Genomic DNA, 21036 nt, shown 5'->3' on the forward strand with positions numbered 1-21036 from the left:
AACATATGATGAATATGACCTCTAAATGTACCCAGTCAGCTCTTTATAGCTCGTCATGTGCATCTAAATGTGCTGAGGACTCTGTCAGTGCCATGGGACGTGTTGCTCACAACAATAACATCTTATTTCCCACTGAGCCAGTGGCTGGAACAGGGGACTGCACTGGCAGTGGTGTAAACTTTAACTAAGTAACTAAGTACATGTACTTAAGTACAATTTTGAGGTATTTTTTACTTCAATGGAGTATTTCCAATTTTCAGTTCTTTTACTTCACTCCACTACATCTCAGAGGCAAATATTATACTTTTACTCCACTACAATTACATGAAAACTTTGGTTACTAGTTACTTTGCAGATTTAGATTATTATTACAAAACATACATTAACCACTTCATTCACTACATTTCAGCCATTTGAAAATAGCAGATCTACAAGCTCACAATTGAGCTTTAAGATCTGTTATTTTCAAAAGTTTTTTTATACATTTTATACATCTGAAAACTTGTGAAATGGGACATTCTGCAATACATTTTGATACCAATACTTGTGTACTTTTACTCGAGTACATTTTTAATTCCTGACTTTTACTGACAGTATTGAACAACAGGGGACAGGGCAGGGTGCAAAGCGTGTGCATGCGTGCGTGCGTGCGTGTGTGTCAACAAGTGTGCTCCTCTTCTACAGAAAGTTAAATCACAAACTTATCCACAACTAACTGTATAAAGTAACCAACTGTCGTATCATGTATTACACAACAGCTCACTTTATGTTACAATACATTTATCTTTCGGATACGTCAACATGCAAAACAATAACATCTGGGTCGTTCTCACACACACACACACACACACACACACACACACACACAGGCACAGGCAACCACATGCAACCACATGGGACTATTTCCAAAGTATATGTATGATTTAACAACGAAAACTATGCTATATTTCACTTGTTTCCTTCCTGACCAGTTGCCTTAATGTAATAATGCAACGTTACACTGTACCCAGCATAGGGTTCAGAGGGTTCCATGTCGTCATGTTATAGCGCTGTACGCTACTCAATCTGTGTTGCCATAATTTGTGAGAGAAATAAGCAACCAAGTGTAGGAAAACAAGCCCAAAAGAAGCGACTGTAGGCTACGGCTTCTCGAAAATAGCCGATCTACAAGCTCGCGACGCGTTGTGAGCTTCTAGATTTGCTATTTTCAAAAAAAAGAAACAAATAATCTAGGAGAAAAAAAGAGAGGTAATTTTGGCATATTTTTTGAAACATTCTAACAACGCAAATATTGTATGGGGAGTCCCTGGCACAACATCATTTCAGAAGGTTGGGTCTGTGGACAAATAGATATTAGTTTGGGGGTCCTTGTCATGAAAATGTTTACTAACGACTGGTTAACAACAACAACATTAGGAAACAAGCTCCAAATAAGCAACTACACGCTAGAAACAAGCCCCAAAAACCGCAACAACCACTGACATTAACGCTCAACTTTACAGAAAAACACGCCCAAAGTCGCTTATAATAAGCAGACATGGCAACAGTGACTAGGAAGCGAGCAATAAAATGAGCCAGCTATGCAGACAGGCAGCTACATGCTAATGCTAGCTCCAGTGTGTCGTTAGGTGAGTGAGTCATATTAAAGTACCTTTTCAAAGTGCACTGATGTTACCTGGAGTCCTCCAACTGTCCAGACTGGACCACTTCAATCCCAGTGCAGGGGGGGGGGGACTTTCAAGACCTGGAGTGACTTATGAAGTTACATAGTAACTTCTGTGTTGTTTACTGTATAACCTGTTCCTCTCCAGCTGCTGCTACTCTCTGCCAGACCAGAGTACACTAGTTAGTACACACTACAGCCTAATGTGGCTCCACCTACCTACCCCCCCCCCCCCCCCCCCACCCATGGTTACAGTCGTCTGTCGATCAGGAGTACTAATCTACAATGTGAGATGATGATCTCACATAATTCATTATCTATCTCTCTCTCTCACTCTCTCTCTCTCTCTCTCTCTCTCTCTCTCATACACTCTCTCACACACACACACACACACACACACACACACACACACACACACACACACACACACACACACACACACTTGTTGGTATTCTATTTTGGTGTTATTTTTAATGCTATGTTGATGAATTAAATGGAAACAAGTCCCCTGGACCTTTTTCTTTTTTTTGTGTCATATATATTCAATTCATCAACATAGCATACAAAATAACAAATGCAATATATCATCACAAAGATTACAGTAGAAAAAAAGGGGGGGGGTACACCTTTCTAAGGGAGAAGTGATATTTACAGTACCTCCCCTTTGCCCTCTTGAAAGGTGGATTTTCAGGCCCGTTTTAAAGGAAGCCAGTGATCCACATTTTTAAGGGATGGGGTCAGGGCATTTCACACTTATTTAGCATCTGTCTAATAAAGTATTCAATCAATCAGTGTGTGTGTGTGTGTGTGTGTGTGTGTATATATATATATAATTATTTTAATTATTACCTAGTTAGGCAACTTTTTGCACAATTTTCAGGTATTTTGGGAGAGAATTTCCAACGGCAAGGATCTGATTTTGGCTTTTTTCCCACTTACGTCACAAATGTACTGTATCGTTTTCCAGCAGTATTCCCATCAATGGACAGAGGAACAACATGCAGACACATCTGCTTTTAAATATTTTTATTAGTGTTTAAAAATAATTTCTCTTTATTTGACCACATAAATCAGGTTCTTTTTTTTCTCAAATCTACTGTTATACAAATCATTCCATAAGGTTCCCTCTGACACAAAAATAACCATGTTACACACACGTGCGCATGTGCGCGCACAAACACACACACACACACACACACACACACATACATACACATACACACGCACATATGTGCTTGAACTCTTACACACACACACAAAAGATAATGCGCCATTCATGATTTGGCACTTTGGACGTATGGAGCAGTTTGCATTGTTCTGCTGGTTTGGGTGGCCATGCAGTGCAATAGTTGCTGTGTTGGTAAAATGACATCCCTTTTCCTTATTTGGGCCGTATTCACCTGAAGCCTAATTTATACTTTGTCACATGAGCAAAACAACTGATTTTCAACTGAAAAAAACAAAACAAAACGTTTTTCAGTTGAAAATCCATAACTTCCGCAGAGCGACAAAGTATAGACTAGGCTTAAGTAAGACCCAGGCTACAAATATAGTGTACTTTAGACCACGTTAACATCTACAAATCACATGAATACACACAATTATGGCAGGAATATGCACATGTTAGAAACTTCGTAAAAACAAATGAAAACAAGGTTCATACTTGAAAACTCACCTCTACTCAGTTTGTTTTTCTCTTTACATTACACAAATGCCCCAACCTACATGTTTAGATATTGTGTGCTTGAAACCCTCGATTATTTCCAGCTCACATAGATAAGTAAAACTCTGTAGTCAACTGTTGAAGCAATGATGAGATGCTTTTTACTGTAGGTCGCCCTCCTCTGCACCACTCACGCATACAGTACTTATTCTTTTACTTGGTTCAAGCCCAAATATGTGGTAAGATGTGGTAATCACAGGGATTGCCGTTGTGGTTTTATCTGCTGCTTGTTCTAAAATAAGCTTAAAGTATACTCCCTCACATGGCAGGGTCGCTTGCCAACAAGCAACACCGTTGTACTACGGAGTATGAATTAGGCTATTGTGTTAACAGAGAAAAAGCAGGAGGATTTGAAAGGCTTAAAGGTGAGTCACAGACTAAAAGAACACAAGGAACCAGTGTCTTTTACCCCAAACCAGTCAATAATATCACTTACTCTAAATTAAGTGCACATGATATAAAATCAGACCCGTTGGCACGGCAACTGGACTTATGAGATATCTTGTCAAATGTTGTACAGAATTACAGTATGTCACATAACTTAATTACCAAATAAATTACCATTGCAGATTTTCCCAAAGACAAATGCTACGAGTTAAATCACTATAGCCTGGCCAAGTGTTGTTATACATTGTGCATTCATGTGTAAACTTCATTTTATGTCCAATTGACTTGTGAAATGTGTGGTCACAATACTTTGTGTGGCATATAATGATGAAGCATTTAGCGACATAATCGACATGAATCAATTTCAAACCAATTAAAGTTAAAACAAGCATGTTTTGTAGGTTTTCTGAACAGGTATTCTGTAATGCTGTATTGTATTTCAAAGTACTGTATTTATCAAATGGCTTGGGATATTTCAGAGGTATTAAGCCTAAGTTTTACGTAGTTGCGTGTGTGTCGCACACTGGAAATAGCAGATCTACAAGTTCAACGCGTCAAAGCAACGCACGTTGTGAGCTTGTAGCATTTCCAGTGCGTGGTACCCACACGCAATCAAGTATAATTCAGGCTTTACAGATGCAAGACATTTGAAGACAGGAAACCTACAGCCTGAATAACACAAAACAAGAACACAAATTAAACCCTGCAAATAAAAAAAGGCTTTAAAAGAAAATTCAGTAATACAAATCAGCTGATGCAGTGAGTAGACAAAAAAAGCAGCAGACACAATGCTAAAATCTTCTGTGTCAGTTGAAGAGCACGAGAAATGGAAATTCGGACACTGTTGGTTCCATTGTGACAGGTAGAGTCAACCGATCAAAGAAAAGCGTTTGAGGAGTGGATGTTTCCACTCGGTTTTATTTATAAAACACTAACAATATGAATTCTCCCAAATAAAGTCATTTAAAAAAATAAAGGACGGATAGATGGAGATCAAACGTTTTGAGGATCCTAAGGCCTGTTTGAAATTGGCAGCTGAAGAATAAAGGTTATTGTTCTTTCAGACAAACATTTTTCTCTTTCTACCTCTTTTCCTAACAGAGGTTTTTGTACCCAGGCAAAAAACCCTCCACATACTTCTACCTTCTACACAGAACACCCCAACATCATAGTGGCGTCACTGCGCTTGGGCTCTTGCAGTGCTGAGGTCCAAATTCATACCACCTTCCCCTGGCGAGTACATAGAGGGTTTAAGGCAACTTCAAAGTCAAGTTTGACATTTTCTGCATTTCCGCTCGTGAAATGTAACCATTATCTCTTATCTCTCTCACTCACTCTATCACTCACACACGCTCCCTCCCTCCCTTTCTGTTATCCGTGTCAGAAGCATGACTGCTGTCATCCTCGCTATGGGAAGTTTTTGACAGTTTGTTGACTTGTGTGTTGTCTGTCTGCCTGTCATTAGGATTCTCAGTCTGTTCAGTGTTTTTTTGTATTGATTTGTTATTTTAATAAACACACATGCCCCACTCCGGCTCTCAGTGTTCATACAGAGTTTCAGGTCAGTGTTTCCCGCTGCTTGCTGCTGAAGGACAGAGTCTCATGTGGCTTTCTCTTTCTGGTTGCAGTTGTTGTCCGTTGCCGAGTGGTTACTGACGATGTGCTCTGCCTGTAGGCTGTTGACCTGTAGGCCGTCCTTCTGTTGGCCTTCTTGTTGCTGATTGGCCCGCTGGTGTCTCGTTCTGACGGGTAGAGCCAGCACCAGTAGCAGACATAGCAAATGTATGCAGTAGTACCACGACCTGGATGCAAAGGAGAGATGTGTAATTGTCTACATTTGAAGAGATATACAGTAGCTGGTGTTTCACTCGCTGTGTATTCATAAAACGTGCATGGGGAATATGAATGGTGCAGTCCGAAGGGTTAACATGATACCAGTAAAGTACATGATTTTTGTAGCCATACTAGTTGAATGGAATGGAACTATTTGTCATTCACATGGAATAGGAGAATTATGTACATGTTATTTGAGGTGAACTGGAACAAATTTGTCCCAGGCTCCACAATGTTAAAATTATTGTTATATAGTGCAGTGCCCGTCTGGGGCCAGCGCACGCTAGGGGTGTCAAAAAAAATCGATTCGAATACGAATCGCGATTCTCATGTTGGACGATTCAGAATCGATTCTCAAAAAAAAAAAAAACGTTTTTTTCTTTTTTTTTTTGGGGAGGATCTTGGATTTACCTTTGTGTGTTTACATTATTATCAGTTGATAAAACCTTTACAATTATAAAAGTTACATAAATGTATCCTATGTTTTGAATCAAGAATCGTTTTGAATCGAGAACCGTTTTGAATCGAATCGGAAAAAAACGATTTTGAATCGAGAATCGTTTATTTTGAAAAAAATCAATAAAAATCGGAATCGTGACCCCAAGAATCGAATCGATTCGTGAGATAGCAAACGATTCACAGCCCTACACGTGACTCTTTGAAACGGACTGAAACTGGTTGGCTCCTGGTAACAGCTTTGCCGGGGGGGGGGGGGGGCTTTCCCATTCAGCACGCGTGGCCGTTCAGGGCGGGACAATTTCTTGGCCTCTGGAAGAACCGCCCAGCCAATCGACTTCTTCTTACTCAACAACAATGCACTCCCTTGGGTCCTCAGCAATACAGGTGCCAAATGTAAAGCCGATTAGATGCATGATTCTCCAGATATGCGAAGGACAGATACGCTCACGGACGGACAGACAGACAGAGATTACTGTAATTTATAGATAAATGGAATTAATGTGAAAACATGATTCTGTGTACTGGGTGTGTACTGTATATCCCCTTAAACCACCACATAATACAAATTCAAAACCCATAGTCAAGTCTCTCACAGTATGAGCTCTGTGGAGCCATTGACCACTTACAGTATTACAATATTTCAGGACAGGACAGTATTACGGGACAAAAACAATTAGCTTAACGTTACGTGAGGCTGTTGATAAGATATAAACCCTCCACTGTACCTCTGTGAAGACTATCTCTTCCTTCTCTCACTACCCTCTTTCCTTAATGAGTCTGTTTTATAAGTGTGTTTTATATCGTCTCTGCAGTGACCAATGGCTGATTTAATAGCAGGCCTTCTACAGAATGACACCCACCCGTCATGGGCCTTCATTTCACTGCCTTACCCCCGGCTCTGTTAAACCCCTCTTTTATTTCCTTCTCGTGAATCCTCCTCATCCTCTGCTCATTAAACTGTCTTGTTAACAGTTTAGAGGCTAACCAGGGGTGCCACCGTGCCAGCATGGCGCTATATTCCAACCCTGTGTGAGAGCGGTAGTTTCATTTGTGCGTTTGACATTAAAATGATTATTTATAAAGCACTGGGTAAAATGTGACACACAGTAGGGCTGCAGCAACTCTTGATTATCTTCTGAGCAATTATTCTATCAACTACTTTATTGATTAATCAAATAATCATTGATTTGTTTTGTAAAGTGACTTTGGGTACTATGAAAAGCGCTACATAAGTGTGAGTATTATAATTATTATTAATCAAGAAATATATTTTCTTACTATATCAACGAATCGATGAATCACTTATCCTACATACAATTAAGGGAAGTCACTCACACTCTGTTCCGCATTTTCCTCCTCATTGGCTTGCGCAATTGATCTCAACTTGCACACGGCATTGACCATTAGCATTATTCAGACCGTGAGGAAGACAGTTTTTTACTTGGCACAAATTCAAGCTGTTTATTAGCCTTTTTGGAAACTCTGTCTTACTGTACGACCGCAAGCATTATTTTATACTTCGTTGCACAATGGTATTGTGCAAAGATAGTGAAAATAGAAGGTAACAATGTGTCGCATCACTATTTTAGATCTGCTATTTTCGCTATTTTGGAGATGGTTTGCTTGTAATGACATGCCCAAAATAGGGATGGTGGATTAACCGTTGCCTTATAACACATGAACATTTTACCTGTAGAACTTCAGTGAGGGTCCCACACCCAGAAGGACAAATGGCACCACTGTGTAACTGATGGCAACCTGAGTCCCCGCCCATGTGATCACATGGTATATGCGCTTGTGTGACTCTGAGTCCTGGAAGTGTGGTCTGATGTTGTGTCTTAACTGGAAAAGAAACGGGAAAAAACAAGAAAAAAAAGCTTTATTGCAATGTAAAACACATACTCTATTGTTTCCTATTGCTTATGAATTCTTAATATACAAGCTCTCTATCACTCTTAATCCTCCCCACACATTTGTGTTGCCACTGCTATTGTACCCTACTGGCTCACCTGCCAGTGAGTAGCCCCCACCCCGAGGACGCAGCGCCATTATGACTTCTATACAGTATAACAAACTCTGACTTCAATATGAATCCAGTAAAGTGACACGATTCTCAATTCTCTTCATGACAACAAGCATTACTTCCAAACACTGAGCATTAAAAGCAGAGACCTCGACAGCACGAGTCTCAAGAGCAGATTGGCGTTTTTCCCATTTTGTCTTATTGCATAGTCTCTCACTTTCTCTCTCTTGCTCTTAAAAAAAACTACACACAGATCCATCACAGACAGGAACTGTAAGGGCAGCGGCCAAAGTTTAATGGTTTAACTCATTCCCTGCCTAGAACGACTAAAACGACTTCTGTCCATAAGCCATGCCTGCCTAGAACGACTAAAACGACTTTTAAAAAAAATTTAAAAATAAAAAATATTTTTTTTTTTTTTTTTTTTTTTTTTAGATTTTTTTTTTTTTTTTTGACCCAAAGGCCAAGGAGATATGATTTTTTGAAGATATAGACTCCCATCCACTTCCTTGTTAACTTAAAACTTAAAAATTCTGTATCTCGGCTCCTGAGTACTTTTTTTTTTTCAATGAAAAATATGGCAGTGTTCAAACGCGGCCAGAAAAAATTCTGGCAGTGAATGAGTTAACTGGGACTGGGTCAGCGGCCACTGCCACTACTGTCCTCCTGTAGATAATGACACCCCCACCACTACCCCCCCCCCCCCCCATACACACACACACACACCTCTGCAAAAATGTTTTGTGCCGCTGTTGGATTCATCAACCTTTCCAATTAGCTATCAGCGTGTGTCCTTAATATCAGGCTTTCTATCACCATGCCATTGTGCAGGACTCTACTGTCCATCTATCCTTTGGTCTAGTCTGTTCCTTTCAGACATAGAGGTTTAGGCTAACAGAGCTTATCCCTTTAAGACCTGAAGCCGATTCTACACGTCTCCTAAATCCCAACAGTATTCTGAAAAACGTATGTTTCTATATCAGTGGTGCTCAAACTTTTTCATATCAAGGACCCCCAAAATTATATGTATTTGGCCGCGGACCCCCATCAAAATATTTTGTTCAAGGGACCCCCCAGAAGCAAAGATTTGAGTTTAAATATTTGCTTTAAAAATATATATATTCAAAGATTTGCACACATTTTCACGATTTTTCAAAAATAGCAGATCTACAAGCTCGTAGCGTGGCACTCGGTGCCGCACTATGAGCTTGTATATCTGCTATTTTTGAATAGCCAAAGTGTAAAATAAAGCTTTTTAGCTCAAATCTAAAAATGACACAGTTCCAGGTCTTAATGGGTTAATAGATGAATACATACTGAGATCATACTGAGAGCATCTGTTATCATGTAACCTTGATATAGAGATTTGGCTCTTTCTTTGTTCTCCCAAGAATCTGCATGTTCGTTATTTAGGTCTAAAATTATCCTTTTCATTCGCGAGTTGTTCAAAAGATCCCCACGTAAAGAAAGAAAACTACATTTGTACAATTTACTATTCACTATCTCCCAGACAGTAACAGGTCATTCTATACACCATCAAAGTTTGCTTTATTTAAACAAATAGGTCGGCCTAATTTAAACTTTGTTGTACAACGGTGTCGCTCTGCGATTTCAAACAATTATGCTTCAGGCTGCCATGTGAGTACCATAGCGCTAGACATATAGCTTGTACGGTGGGTTTCAAACCTTTTGTGCCAAAAAGACACACCAAAGAGCAAGTCAAAAGCTCAAGGCACACCTGTATTCATATTGATGCAAAATAGCCTGAATAACACGTGTTATGATTCTTATCATGTTTGTTTTTATTCACTAAATAAAAGGTTTTCAATATTTTCTTACGGTGTAGAATTTGCCTCTTTATTGGGAAATGGGTGCGCACAAAGTAAAAAGAAATTCATAACATTTTGTATTGTTTATATTGCAATAATAATGTGTGGTTGTCACAAAATCCCATGGCACAGCGGGACAGCTGGTCTTGTGTGTGACGTGATGTGTGTGTATCTTGTGTGTACTCACTGCACGTGCAGCCATAGTCATGGCAATTCCAGTGAGGAAGGTCAGGTAATAACCAGGGTACACCCCATGCCACATGGCTGACAGAATGAAGGTGGCTGCGGTAGGGTTGATGGGACAGCGCTCATAGCATACCCTGGAGAGAGAGAGAGAACGAGACGTGGTACAAATCCAGGATCAGATTACACAGTTTACATGTTAAAATCCTTAGTTAACTCTGGGCGTGTGGACATGTTTTATTTAGAGGGCAGTGTAAATCTGGCAGCAAACTACAAATGTTTATTAGATTAATATTTGATCACGTGCGGTATTATTAGCGTACGCTTGCTATGCCACATCGCCTCAGCAGTATGAACACCACCACAACAGCCCTAGTTTTTGGTCCGGCACCGTCCATACCGAGTGAAATCTTCTGTGTGTTACAAATGCCCCCTGTTGCAAATGGATAAATCATCATTTGGATTTGTCTGTGTAGGTGGAACGAACATAAACTTTCCCCATGCGATAAAAACACGTTTGAGTGAACTGACTGCAATAACAAAAATAGATATGGAAATATTGCCACTAAATCCAGGATGACAGCCTAAATAAGGTGTGCAATTTCATACAAGTATCTTGGTTATGCAGGCAGGGTTCTGTAGTATATAGATCACCCACACAGTTACCTTTTTAGCCAAAGAGCTGTCTGGATATTCCAGTTGTCCAGGAACATCTTGAAACTGGTGGCAAACTGTAATTGAAACCCAAAAGAAATAATATTAGCATGTATTCTATAACACTTTGATCTGAATATGACTGTGGACTCATAAAATGATCCTGACCTCAATGTCCAGAATTCTGAGATTTGATACTAAGTCCCATCGGGGGGAGCCGTCTTTATTGTAGCCATTGAAGCCAAATCCTGCCGCATTGTTGATGGCATCAGCTGCAGAAACAAAGGAGGAATGTTTTAGAGTGGTACAAAAATCTTTTAGGTAATGCATACACAAGCTGAGTGATAGTGGGGATATCTGATGGTAATATGGTTGACATGGTTGGAGAAAATTTGATTTAACCCTTTAAGACCTGGGACGCATCTGTGTAGATCTGCTATTTTTGAAAAATCGAGAAAATGTGTGCAAATTAATATATTTATATTCTTATAAAGCGTTTTTTTTTTACTCAAAACTTTGCTTCTGGGGGGTCCCTGGAACAAAATATTTTGAGATGGGGGGGTCCACGGCCAAATATATATCATTTTGGGGGTCCTAGACATGAAAAAGTTTGAGATCCACTGATATAGATACATACACGTTTTTCAGAAAACTGATTTAGAAGACATTAGTAGAATCGGCCTCAGGCCTTAATGGGTTGAGAACACATAACACGCACATACAAAACTGTCTCCACTGATACGGAGGCATGTTGTTCATCGTGTATACACTAGAGGGAGGTGTAACACAATTTAACCATGAAAGGAAAAGGTCTTCCCTTTTCACCTCAGAATAAGCACTGCAACAACTGTCAGATTTAGTCCAAAAAAGAAATACAAAACCTTTATCAATGGACTTTGAAACGCCAACGTGGAAAAGTCAAAATGTTGTAGAAAAATGTTCAATGTTCCAGAGCCAGCCAAAGTGAATCAACTTCTTTATCAAATTCACATCAAACATAATCCAGACTAACCTCTAAACTTCATCATCTCATTTTCAGACATGGTCATGCATGGGTATTAACCTATGTCGATGCATCTACTAATAAAGACTAACCAAAAACCCAAATCAAAGGGTAACGTGGTAATGGCAACATTCCCTCTATTCTTCCAAGTATTACAGAAGGTATCAATTTCTAGAACTTAAGTCCATAAACAGATAAAACAAGTACTCAGGCAAAAGAAACAGCGTTAAATGCTTAGCCACTTATCGAGGGGTGCCAGTTAGTGCACAGACCATATCGTCGCTGTCGAGCAGAAACCTTGTATCTCCATGTTTTAAATGTGTATGTTTTTCCCCCCCAAAAATGTATGCCCTAGATTGTCACACAAATGTAGTGAAAATAGCCCATCTACAAGCTCACGACGTGTCACATCGCAGATCTGCTATTTTAGCTATTTTCGATTTAAAGTGAAAGTGGTTAAGTCGGTCTTCTGGGGTTAATCCAGTTTGAACCAATGAAATGTATTATAAATAATAACCATTTCCTGAAAAGTGACCGTTTTGGACATACTAAGGTTTCCACTTGACAGTGACCATATATTCCTCTTGTCTCTACCCTTAGCTTCCTGTCTCTCCACACTGAACTGTCTGAAATAAAGCATAACATGCCAAAAATAAATCTTGAAAAATGTAAATTGAAATGAAGCCCTATTTCAAAATCTTCAAACATAGGCGTCACTTTGAAGGCACGACTGCTCCGCTCTCTGTGATTTGGATTGGTCCAAACAAACCTGTGCAGCAGGCTGTCATGTCCAGGTGCTACCCCATTATACACTTTTTTTGGATTTGGAAATACACTCTTGAGAGCGCATGGACTACTCTCAACTGAAAATCCTGGTTTTGTGAGCGTCTGAACATTTTGTGACGTCAACAATGACGGTAGGATGAAGTTATTGTAAAATGCGATGGTTGTGTTGGTTACCCTGGACTGGGTATTCAACATGCATCTACAGTATGTGTAACAAAACAAAGTTATAATCATGTTTACACACAGGATGAATTAACGTGCATTAGAATGCATTTTAAAAGATGAAAATGGAAAATGAAGGTCGTAAATTAACTGATATTAGACCGCAACACCAGAGCAGAGTGCTCTGAAATCAGTGCAGATTCGAGCATATTGACGAATACCAGCTACCCAATTATTATATTTGTATGGTGCCAATCTTTTTTTTTTTTTTAAGATTTTTTTTGGGGGGCTTTTTATGCCTTTATTTAGAGAGGGACAGGGAAAGTAGGCTGACAGGAAATGGGGATAGAGATGGGGGGTGACATGCAGCAAAGGTCGTCGGGAACGGGAGTCGAACCCGCGACACGCTGTCAGGCTGGCATTGCAGCCTAGGGTGCCTGGACCGTCACGCTACGGCCCAGGCCTGGTGCCAATCTTTTAAATTTAAGAATGTAAGACACTGTAATGTTAGTAATTAAAGTAGATGGAGACAAAAAATATCAGACACGTCTGTGTGTGCACGCACAGATCTTTGACTTATTGAAAAAAATGTGTGGACCTTTACAATTTGTATTTGAGTACCCCCAATGATTACAATCTGTTTTAACCAGATTTTAATCACTACCTAGCTTTAAATTAATTATCATTTTTCCCCACACTTTACAGTGCGGAAGCAAATGTGTACAAAAGACAACACAGACACCATAACAGGCTATAAAAACAAACGTGTTTGTGACGACAAAAATGTACAGCGCAATGTAGTGTGCAAGTGTGAAGCCCATTTGCAACTTTAGTTTACTCATGTTCTTTTCTGCTCTTTGTAAGCATCTATATGCGATTTCAACAACCTATTAATACTAGGACATGTGTGTAGCTAATTTAAAACAAAAACAGTAATACTAAAATAAAAAGGACATAACGACATTCTTTGAAGGCCAGCTAACAGATGGTTCTTTGATCGTTTAGGTCATTTCCCAGGGCAATGGTTACAAAGAGGAAGTTTATAACAGTTCAGAAAGTTCAGAACAGCTGTGTTTTTGTTCACAGCAGTGGTTCTCAAAGTGGGGTCCGGGGACCCCCAGGGGTCATTGAGGGGGCCATTTTATACTTATGCTAATCAAAAATAGCATTGCGGTGTAGATCTGCTATTTTCAACAACGTTTTGGAATAATTTTGAAAACTCTTCTCGGATCCCAGGCACAAAATCCTTTCAGAAATACATTTGGGGGTCCTTTGAGAACACTGGTTTACAGACTGGAACCTTCCACAGTATGGGCGGTAGATGCTGCCATTCACACCGTCTCAGACTCACCTAACGTCCAGACAAAGTAGTACTTGGGCCTCAGTGCCAGCATGGCCACATAGAGGTAGATGACCTGCAGATGGAAGGGCGTGGATGAAATGAAGCCATCTTCTATGGAGCGCTCAACTGGGATCACCGTGCACAGAACAAGGTACACAGCCAAAGAGATGGCACACGTGCACAGCTTGGATATCACATCATTCTGGAGGACAGAGAGAGAGAGAGAGAGCACTTAAAAGTTCAGCTTTACCAACAAAAGCAGGGTGTGATATAACTATCTGTCGTGCTACACAGTAAAATCCTCAGTGTTAATCTATCATCCATTTGTAACTATGAGTGTCTACAAATGTAACCAAATTGACCTGTATTTGTACACTCTCAGATTAAAGTTACAATTGAGGATTTTACACAATGCATTTTAGCATGAAGAGCTATATAACTAGAGGTGTACATACTTGAGCCACATGGCTCATCCCCAACCTTAACCACAAAATTGTTCCACGTCATATTCTGAGCTACAGATCATGAAGGTTCATGGTCATTTGTTGTGATCTGATGAAGACACAGACACAGACACAGACAGACAGTGAGCAACACGGGTGCTCTCCAAGGCACTGTGCTGTCTCCCTTCCTGTTCACTGTCTACACCTCTGACTTCCGTTGCAACTCTAGGACCTGTCACCTCCAGAAGTTCTCGGATGACACAGTTGTCGTCAGCTGCATCACCAGTGACAACACAAGTGAGCACGACAGCGGGGTGAGGGACTTTGTGGGGTGAACTGCCTCCGGCTCAACACCAGCAAGACCAAGGACATGGTTGTGGATTATCGCAGTGTCACGGGGAGGAGGTGGAGTTTGTGGATATCTACAAGTTCCTGGGAGTGCACTTGAACAAACAATTGGACTGGACTGACAACTCTGATGCCCTCTAGAGCAAGGGCCAGAGTAGATTGTTTTTTGAAACTGAGGTCCTTTGGTGTGTGTAACGGGATGCTGCAGATGTTCTATCAGTCTCTAAAGGCTAGCTCGCTCTTCTTTGCGATTGCATGCTGGAGGGGGGGTTACATTAATGCCGGGGACACAAGCAACCTGAACAGGCTGGTCAGGAAAGCTAGCTCCATCGTGGGGACAATCCCCTTCACTTGGAGATTGTGGGAAGGCTCAGCACCAGGGGGAATGATAGATTCATTCTCCCTCTGGGGACAACCAATAGACTGAGACCTGTCCTTTGTGCCGTAAGCTATGAAGATGTATAACAAGGATTATGTTGACTAATTGCTCGACAACTAAGTCCAGTATGGTATGCTTCTGTGTGTTCTCTGTGGCGTTTCTGCTCTGTACGGTTACCTGTCCTGCACTATGCTAGCACTGCCGAGGGTATATAGTATTGTAAATGATATATATATATTTTTTTTTTGGACGATAAACATCTCTTGTTGTCTTGAATATGATGTCTCTAAATCATGCTGTATCTACTGTACTTTTGTTTCTCCTGGTCCTGTCACCTGTTTTTGTGTCCAAACCTCTATAAGTGAGGTTTGGACACTGACCAATCCTGCACCGTGATTGGCCAATAGTCTACAACGCAGTCTACAACCCTAACCCTTCCACAGTCAATGCAAATCTATACTTTTGCAAAGTCAGCCAATCACATTACAGCTAGTGTCATCACCACTAGCTGTAATGTGATTGGCTGACTTTGCAAATTCAGGACTGTGATTGGCTAGCGAAACACATGACACATGTGCAGCCTATGAATAGCAGTATGAAAAAAGAAATGCGGTGCGCCACTGGACGTTCTTAAACGTGTGTAAGATCTGTACGTTTCAGTTTGTGCAGCTGCGTCCATGCTCCATCATGCTTCCATCAATGCTTTTGTCTTCAGCATCCCTATTCTCCTCAGAGCCTTGTCCACGCTGGGGATCAGCTTTTCATGAAAATGCCACAGCCTGGTGTCAATGTGCGGCTGCCCTTTGCACGTCGGGTCGTAAGTGGGCGGATTGGTATTTTTTGTTGTTTTTCTCATTATGCAACTCCGGACATGAATAATCCGAGCCATATCTTGAGTGACGTCAACAGTGGTATTCCCGAGGTATTTTGACAGGCAGTGCACTTTTGTCTCTTCCACCATGCGCGGCTGAACTATCATCTTCGAATCACCACAATCACGATACGGTGTGTTTATTCTATCTATGTGCTCCAGAATATTTATTCCTGGCACGCCTTCCCATTGGGGAGGGTGGAAGGTTGCAACACTTCTTCTGTCGTGTGTCAGGTCAGTTGGAAATAAGTCCATCTTAAATCGGAACACCCCTGCCTTTGGTTCCTGCTTTTCGAGCTGGCTCATCAGAGCCGTTAGGTTGTCGTGATGGTACGGTACAATAATCTCATCGATATCGTTCAGTAAAAGATAACGAGTGCGCTCCATATTTCTGTATAAACAGTCATTGAGTGTGGCCAGCTGGCCATAGTAGTGCAGGTCTCCTCCGTGCTCATCATATTTCCATCCCCTCGATGGTGTCAAATACCTGTCTATAGGCCAGGGTACCATCTCTACGAAACCCTCCTGGCTGTAACTGTGCAGTAAGCGATCGAGATCCGGACCACAGCTCGTATTGTAGACCACCACTCTGTCCACGCCCAATAATCTGTACATTTCTAGGGCCTGTGTGAACTGAAGAACGTTGTTGAAATCTCCAAACAAAGCGGATATGCAGACTGTGAAGTCAAACTGGGGCTTTATTGCCCCTGTCCCACCCGTCTTCTGATTACGTATAGGGAGGAATCTCTGCTGCCGTGCTTCTCCGCTGTCGGGACGAGTTGAGAGGGTGACGTGAGTTGGATTTTTGCAAGCTGTTGGAACCTTACATATGACAAACTTGGTCTCAAAGGGAAAATCAAAATTATCTGCATTTCCGTGAAAGCTAGCCGGAGTGCTGTCGCTGGACAAGTAGCCACCACAGCAGAAAACGCAGTGAAGCGGCACCACGGAATCTTTACGGAGTATAGCAATGAGACGCAAATCCCGGCCGTTCACCCTGTTGTCCATGTAGGCTGACACCATTAGGTGCCGAGTGTTGTTAATACGAGTGATGCTCTCATTACTCTGGGGACTGCAGGGACACGTGGGACGTGGCTCAGTAGGTCGGTCGTTCATAGCTGTGATGATAGCTATGATGAAGACAGCAGTAGCAGCAGTAAGGAGGATGAATCCCTTTCTCATCATTGCACCGTAGAATCCCGAACCCCAAGAGGGCTAGCGGGAAACTTCTGCGTGCGTCACAGAAGGGGGCGTTCAGTAGGCCAATCAGAGGCAGGTGGGGGCGGGACAACTAGATTCTGACAAGTCCTGGAAAAGACGCTCTGTGATTGGCCAGTAGTCAACGCGCTGTGATTGGCCAGTAGTCACTTTGAGTGGCAGCTTCCCCTCCGATACAGGTGCTCCAATGAACTGCAGCGGCCAATGAGTTATCTAGGTTTCTATTGTAGTAGGTACTGTAGAAATAGCTCAGGTGGAAAGCTCAGACATCTGGGGAACTCTGGGGAGGGAAATTCCTTATATACACAGTGGTATGATCACTATGATATAACAGTGACATCATTCTGCGTCGTCCTTTTTTACTCCTTTCATCGTGTCATGATGACCTCTTAGGTAACCATGGAGATCTAACTTGTACAACCCAAACTCCCAGGACTGGGAGGGATGTTTGAAGCAAAAGTCCCCAAGTGGCCAGCTATGGTACTGCAAGCTCTGGCCCACAACCGGTTATCTGTGCCCAGCAGCCATATCGGAAATAATTTGGGCTTCTTCCTTACTTCTTTCAAAGGTGTTACCAATGATACTAATGAAGGCTCTGTTCCATTCTGGTCAAACAGTGTAGAGTTATTGCACGCCTCCGACGCCTGTGATATTATCATGTCATGATTATAATTGTCTCCGCCAGCACTGTGATTGGCCAATAGTCTACAACGCATTGTATACCCCTAACCCTTCCATTGTTAATGCAAATCGATACTTTTGCAAAGTCAGCCAATCACATTACAGCTAGTGTCATCACCACTAACTGTAATGTGATTGGCTGACTTTGCAAATTCAGGACTGTGATTGGCTAGCGAAACACATGACACATGTGCAGCCCTATGAATAGCAGTATGGACTTAAAAAAAGTAATTTATCCTTCTTTTAAAGTGAGTCATGTTGTGATGACCACACACCGCCCACTTCACACTGGGTATGATTTTTTTTTTTAGAACCAGGATTTTGGGCCTCGCTGAACCATCACTACCCCAGGACGAGGCCTCTTCCTGGGGTAGCGATGGGTTCAGCGAGGGCCAAAATCATGGTTCTCCCAAAAAAATCTAAAATGTTTCTAAGTGTCTGCATGGGCTCCAGAGGTCCCCGGTGACCCCCTGGAGGACCCCCGGCCAAAAATCTCAACTTTTTTGAGAACCAGGATTTTGGGCCTCGCTGAACCCATCGCTACCCCAGGAAGAGGCCTCTGTCCTGGGCATAACTATCCGATGGCACAGGTGGGCCTTCCAGGCACCTGCAAGAAAATTCCCGGAGGCAGGAAGGCAGGCGCCCACCTCCTCGAGGGCCCTGGACACTTAGAAAATGTTTTGATTTTTTATTTATTTTGGGCCTCGCTGAACCATCGCTACCCCAGGACGAGGCCTCTTCCTGGGGTAGCGATGGGTTCAGCGAGGGCCAAAATCATGGTTCTCCCCAAAAAATCTAAAATGTTTATAAGTGTCTGCATGGGCTCCAGAGGTCCCCAGAGGACCCCCGGCCAAAAATCTCAACTTTTTTGAGAACCAGGATTTTGGGCCTCGCTGAACCCATCGCTACCCGAGGAAGAGGCCTCTGTCCTGGGCATAACTATCCGATGGCACAGGTGGGCCTCCCAGGCACCTGCAAGAAAATTCCCGGAGGCAGGAAGGCAGGCGCCCACCTCCTCGAGGGCCTTGGACACTTAGAAAATGTTTTGATTTTTTTTTTAGAACCAGGATTTTGGGCCTCGCTGAACCATCGCTACCCCAGGACAAGGCCTCTTCCTGGGGTAGCGATTGGTTCAGCGAGGGCCAAAATCATGGTTCTCCCAAAAAAATCAAAAATGTTTCTAAGTGTCTGCAGGGGCTCCAGAGGTTCCCGGGGACCCCCTGGGGGACCCCAGGCCGAAAATCTCAACTTTTTTGAGAACCAGGATTTTGGGCCTCGCTGAACCCATCGCTACCCGAGGAAGAGGCCTCTGTCCTGGGCATAACTATCCGATGGCACAGGTGGGCCTCCCAGGCACCTGCAAGAAAATTCCCGGAGGCAGGAAGGCAGGCGCCCACCTCCTCGAGGGCCTTGGACACTTAGAAATATTTTTGATTTTTTTTTGAGAACCAGGATTTTGGGCCTCGCTGAACCATCGCTACCCCAGGACGAGGCCTCTTCCTGGGGTAGCGATGGGTTCAGCGAGGGCCAAAATCATGGTTCTCCCAAAAAAATCTAAAATGTTTCTAAGTGTCTGCATGGGCTCCAGAAGTGCCCGGGGACCCCCTGGTGGACCCCCGGCCAAAAATCTCAACTTTTTTGAGAACCAGGATTTTGGGCCTTGCTGAACCCATCGCTACCCCAGGAAGAGGCCTCTGTCCTGGCCATAACTATCCGATGGCACAGGTGGGCCTTCCAGGCACCTGCAAGAAAATTCCCGGAGGCAGGAAGGCAGGCGCCCACCTCCTCGAGGGCCTTGGACACTTAGAAAATGTTTTGATTTTTTTTTTAGAACCAGGATTTTGGGCCTCGCTGAACCATCGCTACCCCAGGACAAGGCCTCTTCCTGGGGTAGCGATTGGTTCAGCGAGGGCCAAAATCATGGTTCTCCCAAAAAAATCTAAAATGTTTCTAAGTGTCTGCATGGGCTCCAGAGGTTCCCGGGGACCCCCTGGGGGACCCCAGGCCGAAAATCTCAACTTTTTTGAGAACCAGGATTTTGGGCCTCGCTGAACCCATCGCTACCCCAGGAAGAGGCCTCTGTCCTGGGCATAACTATCCGATGGCACAGGTGGGCCTTCCAGGCACCTGCAAGAAAATTCCCCGGAGGCAGGAAGGCAGGCGCCCACCTCCTCGAGGGCCCTGGACACTTAGAAAATGTTTTGATTTTTTATTTATTTTGGGCCTCGCTGAACCATCGCTACCCCAGGACGAGGCCTCTTCCTGGGGTAGCGATGGGTTCAGCGAGGGCCAAAATCATGGTTCTCCCAAAAAAATCTAAAATGTTTCAGGCAGGCGCCCACCTCCTCGAGGGCCCTGGACACTTAGAAAGATTTTTGGGCGGTGTAACCGCCCCCTATATGTGAGGTTGGGACATTGACATTTGCTGCACTGTGATTGGCCACCCATTGTACCCCCCTAACCCTGCACTGTGATTGGCCACCCATTGTACACCCCTATCCCCTACACATTCAATGCAAATCTATATTTTTCTTTAAGTGAGCTTCCATCACTGTGATGACCACTTGCTGCACTGTGATTGGCTAGCGAGACACATGACACATGTGCATAGTCCTATACATTTTTATGCACTTAAAAAAAACACATTTATGTTTTTTTTTAAGTGAGTCATGGGTCTGTGATGACCACACCGCCCACTTCACACTGGGTGTGATTTTTTTAATGTTAGCGTAAAAAAGGGATTCTACCATAGGGGGTCTACCGTATTAAGCAGACACCAAGTTCCAACACAAAGTGCACTCATATTATGCAAATGTTACACTCATATAGACATAAATGTGTAACTACAAATGTAAATGCATGTATTATTGGTGGCTGCAATCACTGAGGTGAGGTATTTTCTCCCTTCAAAATTGTGAGGAACCACAGGAAATAAGAACGGTCCAGAAACACTGAGGAGGTGTTATTTAAAAAGAAATCTGTAATTCAGTTAAGCTGACTGCCTGACTCAAATCTGAATCACGTCCTTGAACACACGCTCAGACCTGTA

General features: G+C 42.5%; 2 protein-coding genes across 4 annotated transcripts in view; both read right to left on the reverse strand.

Annotated features, from left to right (window-relative positions):
• Positions 1 to 1838, reverse strand: part of kidins220a (kinase D-interacting substrate 220a) — an 80008-nt gene extending 78170 nt beyond the window's left edge. For 2 of the 3 annotated variants that reach the window (XM_084045348.1, XM_084045346.1), the window contains exon 1: positions 1652 to 1838. The gene's annotated coding sequence lies outside the window, so the exon portion shown is untranslated. The remainder of the gene's footprint in view (positions 1 to 1651) is intronic. The other variant, XM_084045347.1, reaches the window with a different exon arrangement.
• Positions 1839 to 2674: 836 nt separating this feature from the next.
• mboat2a (membrane bound O-acyltransferase domain containing 2a) overlaps positions 2675 to 21036 on the reverse strand; it is an 84199-nt gene continuing 65837 nt past the window's right edge. The window contains exons 8-13 of the mRNA XM_084044030.1: positions 14057 to 14249; positions 10923 to 11026; positions 10767 to 10831; positions 10105 to 10237; positions 7756 to 7907; positions 2675 to 5575 (exon numbers count right to left, since the gene is read on the reverse strand). Coding sequence (XP_083900156.1) covers positions 5374 to 5575; positions 7756 to 7907; positions 10105 to 10237; positions 10767 to 10831; positions 10923 to 11026; positions 14057 to 14249 — 849 coding nt within the window. The 3' untranslated portion in view covers positions 2675 to 5373. The remainder of the gene's footprint in view (positions 5576 to 7755; positions 7908 to 10104; positions 10238 to 10766; positions 10832 to 10922; positions 11027 to 14056; positions 14250 to 21036) is intronic.

Source organism: Gymnoscopelus microlampas, assembly GCF_963454915.1.
Source record: "Gymnoscopelus microlampas genome assembly, chromosome: 20".
In the NCBI taxonomy this organism is placed as follows: Eukaryota; Metazoa; Chordata; class Actinopteri; order Myctophiformes; family Myctophidae; genus Gymnoscopelus; species Gymnoscopelus microlampas.